Source organism: Sinocyclocheilus anshuiensis, unplaced genomic scaffold (genome assembly GCF_001515605.1).
Source record: "Sinocyclocheilus anshuiensis isolate Anshui unplaced genomic scaffold, SAMN03320099.WGS_v1.1 scaffold337, whole genome shotgun sequence".
Classification (NCBI taxonomy): Eukaryota; Metazoa; Chordata; class Actinopteri; order Cypriniformes; family Cyprinidae; genus Sinocyclocheilus; species Sinocyclocheilus anshuiensis.
In genome coordinates, this window is record NW_015537968.1 from 161,932 (window position 1) to 173,773 (window position 11,842).

Sequence of the window (11,842 nt, forward strand, 5' to 3'; positions counted from 1 at the left end):
ATTTCATTACACCAAATACACCAAATAATGTTCTTTTTAGCAGCATCATATGACCCCTTTAAAAAATAAAACATTGCCAGTTAACCACCTGTTTTATCTGTCCACAGTGGTTTTTGTTACATAAATGTTAGCCTATAATGTAACTTTGTTTGTTTCCCCCCACAAAATGTATAGCCTACATTCATAGGCTATTTGTTTTATAGCCTTCATTTCAATTTGCTTATTTTATCTGGGAAATCAGATTGCTTTTTGCTTATTTAGATTGCAGATTGCTTTTCAGTTTGCTTATTTAATCAAGGAAATGATCAACTGGTCACTTTATTATAAAAGTAATTGTTAGTGGCATATATATATATATATATATATATATATATTTAATATGAAAAATTTCCCTATTCTTATATAACAGCTTCTTGGAATTTAGTTTTATTCGGTTGTGATTTAAATATCTAAATTACCTGCTGTAGTTGAACTGCCAGTATCATTTATAGGTAGGACTATAGCATCTTCTGTAGATGTGTCTGCTCTTGGGGCAAAAGTTAAAGCTGGATCTGTTGTGGATAAAGAAACAGTTGTTGTTTTGGGGGGGATATGAGGTCTAAACTGGCAAAATAAAATAATGCACAAATCATTATTTTCTATATAAAGACACCGTCTGGTTATGAAGCAAACATGCAGTTAGTCTAAATGTGATTTTCACACAAAAAAAGATTCACTGTACTACTGTATATAACAATGCATGTTGTGTATACATTATCAACTGGTTAGGCCTAGGTTGATGTGTTTTTTTCCCCCCAACATTCAGATTTGGCCAGTGTAACTTTAGTGCCATATAGTCACTTTATGTGCCTGCAAAATTACCATTTTTGATGGTGTGTAACTGTCTCAACTCTTGGTCACCTCTTAAACTTTTCCCTCAAAAATCTGGTCAGCTCTTAAACTTTTCCCTCAAAAAAGGAAAAACAATATTCCTGCATTCTCCTGTAGCGAAGTCCTTTAGAAGAGGGTTTATACAGATTATAAAAACAGAATAATCATAAAACTATAAATGTTCATTGACCGACTTTCTCAATTCCCCATATTGCCATCTTACATTTTATTGAGAGTTTGCATATGGTACACATTTGTTTTTGACAGACATGCTGTATTTCTTGCTAAATACACTTTCAGGGCCGCCATAATCTTACACAGATGCTTCTGGAGGAATCAAGGTATGACATCAACAAAATATTTGTTCCTTTCAGTTGGTTTTCTCAAATAAACACCAACATTATATTTTTAATTAAATTATATTTCTATAGAATGTATAATGCTTCATATTCAAGCTGGTCAATTTATGACCCAGTAGAAAAGGTCTGACATTGCAAATTCATTTTAAAATATGACTACATTTTTAAAATTGTTGATATTGTCCTAATGTAATCCCTCATTCTTCTGATACATTATTTACATGTTTATCCTTCCTTATTATATTTTCATATGCAACAATTCATATTTCATGTATATTTTTATCCCTACCTGAAATGAGAGAAAGACTCAGGATCAGAATGAATGAAGACGTGTAGCTTATCCCAATCATTTCCCAGAATGATGCCAGTACGAGTCCAAACACATGAAAAATAATACACCGGAGTCCTGTACTGGTGTAGCTTCTAACACATCTCAGCTTGTGTAACAGTTTACTGACCAGAGTATATGGTTCAGATATTAAAACACATTCTGAAAGCCATAATCATGTATCAAAGTCCACTGTGAGAGAGGTGATGTACAGATCATGAAACACTTATAAAGATAAAGACTAATTTCCTTTGAATCATTTCACATTTCTACTTATTTTCCAACCTCATTTTACAACACACTATTTGACTCACTTGAGCACACCTAACCAAGACATCATAACGCTGTGAAACACTCTCATGATTTGGATATAATGGCTGACTGAAGGAACACAGCTATTACGTAACGCATCACAATAAACAACAGTCCTTTTAAATAATAACATACGGTACATAAGCAGTGTATTTCTTGTTACAGTAATGTAGTCAATTATAAAGGCAAACGTGTGTTTATATTGGGTTTTTAGGCCAGAAAAAAAAAAAGCCAGCCAAAAAAGAAAAGGCATCAACTGAAACAACCACAATTCCCACAAAATGCTCAGAGGATGTTAAAATATTTGTTGAAAATATGAAAGATGACTGACAGCACCTAAAATGCGATTGCTCTAGATAGATAGATAGATATCCAATGGACTTGGTATATGACTAAATTAGAATTACACTATACAGTATGACAACATGGAAAATAAATGTTATCATTCACTGGTTACCTGAAGATGGTTTGATGATGTCTTTGTTTTATTTGCTGTCCACACACTAAGTTTATGACCACAATCAAGATTTGCTTTGATGCCTATACAGTGTACTCTGTACTTTGTTCTGATAAAATTCAAGGACACAAAATATCTCCTGAACAATATCTGGGTAACTGCACAACTACCATCTTAAGCTCAAGTCGAACTTTTAAAAACATCTACACAAATTTTCATTGGTCTTTAGGCTAAAATAAGAAATACACATAAAAAAAAATATCATGTTAAATTTATTATTTAAAAAAAGGCAGTGATATAAAGTTAATATACCAAGTTATGACCAATATCTGCTTTTAACTTTAAAATGTACTGATATCTACCATATTAATTAATGTGGCACAATAGAAATCCACATGTTGAATCAGAGTTCATTGCCTGAACATAAAACGTTCTTAAGAGACAAGTGTAACACAAAACATTCTATAATGTACATTACTACTAACAAAAATTAGAATAAACAAACTATTTAAATAAAATAATCATACGTGATGGTGTGTTACACAGGGACTTCTGGGAATGTCCTTTTACTGTATTCCATTTAAAATAGGTAATTCACAGTTTTTCTTGCAAAATGGTATAGTTAGCCAGTTTTTTACTGTAGCATTTTTTTCTGTAAAATCAATTACAGTTTACAAATATTATATCACAATATCTTGACTGTTTAAAGTTGAACATTGGAACATTTCAAATTATGTTTTTATTTATTTCTGCCTGATGAAGAATGAATTGTCTGAATGTTGCACCGTTCAAATGGACATGTGTGACATTGTGTCCTGTGCCAGTACCTGCCACCTGTACGTTGCTCCTGTGGACGCTATTTCTGTTTATTTTTTATGGCCTGTGTGGACTACACCTAGTTACTTGTAATATGCTTCTCAGACATTTTTATGCAAGTTTATCATGAAATGTGTTCTATTGGTCATGGTTGGTGACAATACTAAAGGCCTGTTTTATCTTTCCAAAGTTTTTAAAAGTACTTTATTGCTTCTGTCTTTATTTGCCATTGACATATCGCATAAACTATTGGAGTATTATTCAGAACCAGGGACGGACTGGGAGTAAAAAAACGGCCCTGGATTTTATCCCAAATAGGCCCACCACAACTACAAACAGTAGCTACTATCTCACAATATTACAGCAATCCTATCGTATTTATGGCAAATAACATCACAAAACCCATGGTGACCCTGCTGACAAAAATAATAGAGACCATCACAGAAATTCTAATGATTTCCACTACAAATACCATTACAAACATTACAAACCATCAACTTTTAACCATTAAAAGCATTAAATAATGGTTTCCTGTAGTGTGTTTTTGGACATATTACATTAGGATTTAGTGGCTTTAACAAAAGCCATGATTAGAAGGTGACCAATTACCAGTAGAGACCAACAGGCGCCATTACAGTTTCCATTAAAACCAATACAATTTTCATTATAACCAGTAAAACCATTACAAATTATGTGATAGTTTCTATTTTTTTTTCAACAGAAGATTGAAATAAATGTATTATTGTATGAACTAAAATACTTGAAATCTACATAAAAAGAGCAGAATGCAAAATGTATATGGCAATGATAAACATAAACCTAGAATCTAGAAACCTGAAACAACAGAATTCTTCCATTTGAGTATTCATATGTCTCTCTCTCTCTCTGTGTGTGTGTGTGTGTGTGTGTGTGTGTGAGATGTTAATCAGACTAATCACCTTATAGGCTATTTCATTTACTCTTAACTCAGTATTTCTCAAATGTAACCCGTTGTAGAATCGCTGCTGTCTCTTTATGAATTAATGGAATATTCATGCCAGACAATGCAGAGTGATAAATAGCAGTGGACGCTCGGACTAGGGGTGTCCTGTCATTTTACTATAGTGCTATAGCCTACATGCTGTGTATAGTGAGAGAGGCGAGCAAAGGTAACCTGATGTAACTGTTCGGTTTTTTCCTTTTAGCTTCTCCCAACTGCCTTTATCTTCACGTCTTTTGCTTGCCATCACGACTTCACGAGCCCACTCTTTCGCATCAGTTTCGGTTTCTTATAAGCAAAAATAGATTGCATTAGCGCCCCCTTTTGTCAGCCGTCAACATCACTTAATCTGACACTTTTTCTTTGATGATGAACCAGCAGGCCGACAGCCATCGGGTGGACGGACGTTCTGGACTTCTCCAGAACGTCCAGATGGCCAGTCCGCATATCTCCAGTGATGGTGGAAATAAAAATAGATCTGGACTCTGGATTATGAAAATACTTTTACTGATTAATCTTTCAACCTCCCAACTGTCCACTAACCTTGACATATTTTTTGTGAGGTCAGAACATTTTTATGAAGACAAAAGATTACCTGGGTGGTCAGTTAAAGATTACTCAGGTTAGTTAAAAATCAGCTCACATTGTCTCCATATTATATTTAATGGTTAGGGGAGGTTGTAACATGGGGAGAGTTTTAACAACACTAATTCCTCCAATCAGGGATAAGATAGTTCTATTATAATTTCATTGATTACCCAAATCCTCCCTGATCTTATATTAATGGTTGTCAAGGCTGTATAAATAGGTACATGCAGATTTTATAAAGAAAATACTGATTTTGAGGTAAGAATGTAAATTTTTTTGACCAAAACTATATTTTATTTAGTACTTAAACTGTAAACAAATAAAATCATATAATTTACATAAGAATAAATTGTAGATTCTCAGGCAAAATGTGATGCATTTTTAAACCGCTAATTTCAAAGCATTATACTGCTAGCTAAACACTGGATGACAGGTCATCCTTACTGGGGATGCTAAACTTTCATGAACTTTCATGTTGTCCACATGGAGCTTTTTTGGCAGCTCAAAGCCAAAGGATGTGTGGGTAAAATGTGCCCTATGCAGTTTCTGGGTCCACCAAGCCTGCACTCTAGGGTTAAAAACATTGATTTGTCACCATTGTGACTCTGATTGAAAACATTCATACATAGACACAATCTCACACACAAATTTGCACAGTTTTGTGTTCGCTCATGTTCTTTACCTCTGTACACTGGAGTTGAGTGTTCATTAAGCATAAATACTGTTTAGAAAGTTTGATCTAGTAGTCCAATTTACACACACTCCTGCATCAAACAGAAAGCAGATTTGAACTGTGGTCAGTCATGGAAAGTGAGACATTGTTTTGTATTGTTCTTTTAGATTGTTTCAATAAACCTGTTTTTGGGGTAGTAGTTTTTGCTTCTTTTGTCTAATTGTTACAACTTACCCCAGCATGTGTTACCACCTACCCCAGCAGTGGGGTAGATTGTAACAAAGGCACACCGTGTATTGAACAGGTGCCTTTTGTAGTAAACAAATGTGGGTACTTTGTATAAATGTTTGAGAAGTCTAGCTCAATAATTCAGTGAGTTACAGATGCTGAAACAAAAAGAGTGACAACCACTGATCTATAACAGAGAACAGTGGTTACAACCATACCCGGTCTCGCCACGTTGTAATACCGTGAGATGACAACAGGCTACGTATGCGTTTTCATGGCAACACTATCAACGCCCACACAGAGTGCAGTGGTCATGTAGTAGTAGCAAGTCGAAGCTCTCTGAAAGTTCCCAGTTTACAAGTTGTAATTATGAGTTCTACGACGACTTGAACGCTTTTTACAAGTTGCAATCTTGTAATTACGACATGGCGTGAAAACACCTATAGGCTAGATACAATCGATGGAGCTGAAGCATTACGGGAAACAGAGGAGTGTTGGAACCAGGTTCGGAAATCAACGGGGACTTGTGGCAAAAATGCCACCAAAATGAAAAAAATGTCTCACAAATTCAAGATAAAGGGGCAAAAAAAATGCCAAAACTATTACAGCTGTGTCGAAACTAAAATGAAATGTGAAAATGAATGAAAAGTGTCAATTTGCTGAAATTCATTTAGATCTGCGCAGTTGCAGCATATTGTATTTTACTCGTTGAGGCTTACACACACAATTACACACGTTTCTGTTGAGCTTATGAATTTAATAAGCTCAATAAAATCAGATGTGTATCTATTCAGTGCTGAAAACGCCTGAGTTTTGTTGAGTGCACCCGATCACTGACTGAAATCTGCGAGCTCGAGACTTCTCTCATCATAAACAACCAAGTGTATATATGATGTAGCTAAATACGAGATTCATTTTGCAGCTTCAGTGATTATAACAGGAGTTCCCCGTGTTGGGCTTACCTGAATACAGCTATCTGAGGCTAGCTGTGTTCCATTGCGGTTGAGGGGAGTCCTCTTATGGAGTGGTCCCTTTTTCCTACAGCCCAGCTATCTGAGGATAGCTATGTGCTCGCTCAGTGATTGTTCCCCTGTTTAGGGTTTTAAGTAGCAGTCTTTTGAGCCCTTACCTGGACAGTGCTGTCTCCCCTTTTGGGTCGTAAGTAGACAGCCCACTCTTTGTGGTCTGGGTAGTTTCAGTCAGTCCCCCTACTGGTAGCCCTTCCTAGGTGCATAGCTATCTGAGGATATCTGTGTGCTAGCTCAGTGTCTGCTTCCCTTTTTTAGGGTCTTTAAGTAGCAATATCTTTGAGCCCTTGCCTAGACAGTGCTATCTCCCCTGCTAGGGTAGTAAGTAGATAGCCCACTCGCTGTGGTCTGGGCAGCCCCATAGGAAGGCTATCTTGGCTATGTTATTTGGGTCTACAAGCCTTCATAAGACCTTAGGGACATAGCTATCTGATGATAGCGGTGTTCTAGCTCAGCAGCTACTCTCTTTACCTGGGATTTAAGTAGCATTTTTTGAGCTCCTCCAGAGGCTTTCTAGTTCACCTCCTCAGTGGTCTTGTGTATCCAGGCTAGTTCTGCTCACATAGCATAGCTATCTGAGGATAGCTGTGCTCTTAACTTGGATGGGATGTTCCCCTTGATCTATTCAGGTTCCCCTGTTTCTGCCACGTTGCGTGAGCGGCCTGTGGCGTCAGTGGCATGGTCCCTTTCTGAGGAAAGGCTTTTTTGTCTGTCGCTTCCTTGGTGCTCTCCCACCAGGTGGACAGGCATGCGCCTCGGCACGGCGTGTTTGGATTTCGTTCCCCAATGTGCCCCCTAGGGGGCGCAGCGTTGAGTTCCCTAGAAGGGGAACGTCTCGGGTTACGCATGTAACCATTGTTCCCCGAGAGGGAACGAGACGCTGCGCCCCTTGCCATGCCTTCGGCCTGCCTGTCTACGTCTCCTTCAGACAGCTAAGTGGATGACGTATTCAGCAGGTGCCCTTTTTATACTTCCGGGCATCCCGCCTATGACGTCATGGGCCAGGTGGGCCAATAAACTGGCGTTGTTTCACACGTGCTTCAGACACCGGTCATGCAGGCTGCATTCCCCAATGTGCCTATGTGCATTCCCCAATATGCGCAGCGTTGAGTTCCCTAGAAGGGGAACCATGGTTACATGGGTAACCCGAGACGTTTTTGCATAACTTGGGCTAGGCTAGACTAACGTCATGGACCGACATATTTTTTGTGTGTGTGTGTGTGTGTGTGTGTGTAGCCAGAATATGACATGCCATTTCCCCAAAATTCTGACAAAAACACAAAAAAAAATGTATATATTAATCGACATTAATAATAATTAATTCATATCAATAATCATTACAATTTCAAAAGCAGTAATGGACAATAATATTTTTGTCATAATATTGCAGTCCTATGACTTACTGTTTTTATATAGAGTTCTGATTGACGGAAGAAATTAGTTAAAATATTTGACATTAAAGACAACAATTAATAAGGTAATGATAAAAACTTTCCCTTACCAATGTAAAAATGTCCCTGGAAATCAATTCCATCCAAATCCATACAAAATTAATTGCCTTTCTTTTTGTGCTATCTGCCTCAAACTTTATAATAATATAATAATAATAATAATGACATATATACTTATTTCTAAACTGTGTAAAATTAGATTATGGATGTTACAATCTACCACATTGTATTTAAAATTATGAGTCACCAACTCACCAAAATCAAGAGGGCTTTCCACCAGGAGGAGCTCTAGAGCAGCTTGCTGAGTGTCACTCAAAAAAACACTGTCACTGAGAAATATATGAGTGGGTCAGAATGAGAAAAAGTGAGCAAAGTGACCCTCAGGCCATCCAAGATGTAGATGAGTTTATTTCTTCATTTGGAGCAGATTCAGAGAAATTGAGCATTGCATCACTTGCTCACAAATGGATCCTCTGCAGTGAATGGGTGCCGTAAAAATGAGGGTCCAGCACATCAATTATGTCTTGTGAAGTGAAAAGCTGCATGTTTGTAAGAAACAAATCCATCAAGGTGTTTTAATTTAAAATGTCACTTCGGGCCAAAATACCAATCCATAATAACACTTCATCCATTGAGAAGGTGCATTTTGTCCTCTCACATTAAAATCCATTGACATTGTTTAGGACTGATGTGGACTGTTTTTGCTTATAGACAGTGTTTGATCTGTGCATATTTCTCGATTCAGATGAGATGACTTTTTCACTGGAGAAAGCAATATTAAGGATAGAGGACTCGTATTTCAGCCAGAAACAATGTTTTGAAGATAAAAACATCTTCATGATGAATTTGTTTATTACAAACAAGCAGCGTTTCACTTCACAGTATGTTGATTGATGGACTGGAGTCGAGTGTATTGCTTGTGGATTATTGTGATGTTTCTATCAGCTGTTTGAACTCTCATTCTGACCCATTTCACTGCAGATGATCCAATTGTGAGCAAGTGTTGTAATGCTAAATTTATCCAAATCTATTTTGAAGAAAAAACAAACTCATCTACATCTTGGATGGACTGAGGGTGAGTACATTTTCAGCAAACTTTCATTCTGGGGGAACTATTTTTTAACAACTAAATTAGGTTTAAAATGTCTTTTTTGTTGTTGCTGTTTATATTGCTGTAACATCCAAGCTGCTCTGCCATTTTACAGTGGCATGCATGCATGCATTTCCACTCTTTGGCCTTACGGGGGAGCAGTTTCACACTGGACTCGCCAGGTACACTAGCAGAGAAAAAAAATGTTGGCGAAATTGGAACAATTCTTCATATCAGATCTCTATGTTTGTCTGTCTACTTTTTATTTCACCTGGAGCACAACTAAGAATCTTGTATTATTATTAATACCAGTTACCATTATTAATCTCAGTTAGAACAGATCCAGTGCATGCATTTCTGCACAACTTTGACGTAATTTCACGTATTCTGCACAATTTTCATGCAAATGCACATTCTTATTGCTGCATAGAAAATCTTTTTGCTACTGACTAAATATGTTGTCTTCCAGCTATAATGGCTTAACTCAGGGGTTCTCAACTCTGGCCTGCAAGATCCATTTTCCTGCTTTCAGCTCCAACCCTAATCAAACACACCTGAACAAGCTAATCGAGGATCACTAGCAAGTTATGCCGAGTTCACACTGCACGATTTTAGCCCGATTTTTCACTCGCCGACAGGTTTTGCGAAATCGGAGGCAAATCGGTGCTCGTTCACGCGAGTGACAATCACGCAGTCAAAGACGCGATCTGAGGGAATCGCCCACACGTCGCCGACGCCCGTGAAATATTTGGCATGCTAAATATCTGGAGCTGTCGGCGATTCACAATCACGCTGGCTGTGTCCGAAATCGCCCCGATAACCTTAAATAGGGCACTATTTGAGGGAACAGCCATTTTTAGTGGTGTCAGAAACCATAGTGGACGTTCTCGAGTGCTCTCATTCAATCCCACAATGCACTGCAAAAACGAGTGTACAACTGGTGCACGCTCAACGGCTAGAGAATGCCCATAATGCACCGTGAGAGTCACGCGCCGAATTAATTCCCGCATCTCGCCAGAAGATGGCGCCCGCAGATGAATAATCAATCCGTTCATTTTTACAAAGCGCTCATGTCTTTGAAAATCGTGCAGTGTGAACTCGGCATTACAGGCAGGTGAGTTTGGAGATGAGGTTGGAGATGAACTCTGCATGAAAATGGATCTCGCAGGTCAGAGTTGAGAACCCCTGGCTAGTAACTAATGGTGTAACATTTGAGTATCTTTGCAAGCATAGTCAGCATTTTGTCTTGAAATTGCTAAAACATAAAGCAGTGAATTATGAGGCCAGAATTATTAGGGGTACAATGAGTGAGGGATTGAGAGAGGGAGAGATTAATGTGTCCATGCAATCACCAGTAGGCCAGCAATTATATAATAGGTTGAGCTCAGCAAACAGATGCTTTTAACTGCCCTTATTGATTGCTCTGACAAGGCTTTTTTTTTCTATCCACCATCTCTGCGTTTTTCTGTCTGCAGTTTTTTCACTCTACTTGGCTTGGAAATACATGGATGCCATGGCTGGTGCTGATTTGGCAGGAATCACAGAATGCAGAACCAACAGAGAGGAAGATGGATTTACACTGTTTTAACATTTAAAATGGTGCACTTTAATTCTCCATTTAAAGACTAGAATGTGCTCTAGGGGAAAAGTACACTAATAGCAATAGGACATGGCCACTCATTTATTTACCATATGTTTTTATTCAATATAATTTTGTCAACATTTTTTAAATAAAATAAAATATTTTACAGGAATGCACTGAGTGAGTGATGTATCCCATACTTTTAACACCACACAGGCCCCAATGCTAAGATGGACTGTTGACTTTCCATATGTTGACTAATACATGTTTATAGAACTATCCATATTGCAAGCAGTACTGAGCTCTACAAGAGATTTACACCAACAAGCAGATAAACTCAAAGATAATTTATGATCTGTAAGTGTTCTCCTCTTCTAGCTCAGCAGTACACCCAAAAGGAATCTGCTGACATTTTCTGTGATGATTATGTTAAATCAGTGGTATTAAAAATGAACCAAAACACCTTATTTGTGGTTAAATCATTAATTCATCAAAATGTTCAATAAACATACAAGGGGAATGATGTACAAAATTAAGTGCTTCAATTCTGTGAATATTTACAGTGCTTTCTGCTGAGCTCCATGTGAGCAGATTCTGTTTGAGCCTGGCCAGTGTTCATTAGCAATGGAAGTGAGGAGGAATAAAGGATTGTTGATGATTGTGTAGTTGATTGTGTAGAGTGTAATCTCATCCATTTCCATCTTTCCATCTGCAAGGCTAGGTAGATGATAATAGATGAGATGAGATGGGATGGGATGGGGGGGGGATTGAAACAGAAACCATAACCTTCAGTGCATGTTGAGCTTTAAAAATATATATTTTTAAATTGGGATGGGTCTTTTGTTAAATCCCACAAATAGCCTACACCATTTTGCATTGCACACTGTGCGTACATTTAAACGGTGGTACAAAACAAGAAATACAGTGGACCTGACAAGTGCACTTAATGCTGACGACTGTACAAACGACGCACCCTACATATGCACTGTAGAACTGGGTGGTTGAGAACGAAAATCAGTGGTTCGTCGTCTCGCGAGAACTCTAGTTTTTTTTTTTTTTTTTTTTTTTTTTTTTGTTTTTT

At 37.7% G+C, this 11,842-nt stretch overlaps 1 protein-coding gene across 1 annotated transcript in view; it reads right to left on the reverse strand.

The window, feature by feature from the left end:
* LOC107668186 (mucin-3B-like) overlaps positions 1 to 11,842 on the reverse strand; it is a 30,518-nt gene that overhangs the window by 8,382 nt on the left and 10,294 nt on the right. The window contains exon 2 of the mRNA XM_016459983.1: positions 4,528 to 4,535. Within this exon, the coding sequence (XP_016315469.1) occupies positions 4,528 to 4,535 (8 nt within the window). The remainder of the gene's footprint in view (positions 1 to 4,527; positions 4,536 to 11,842) is intronic.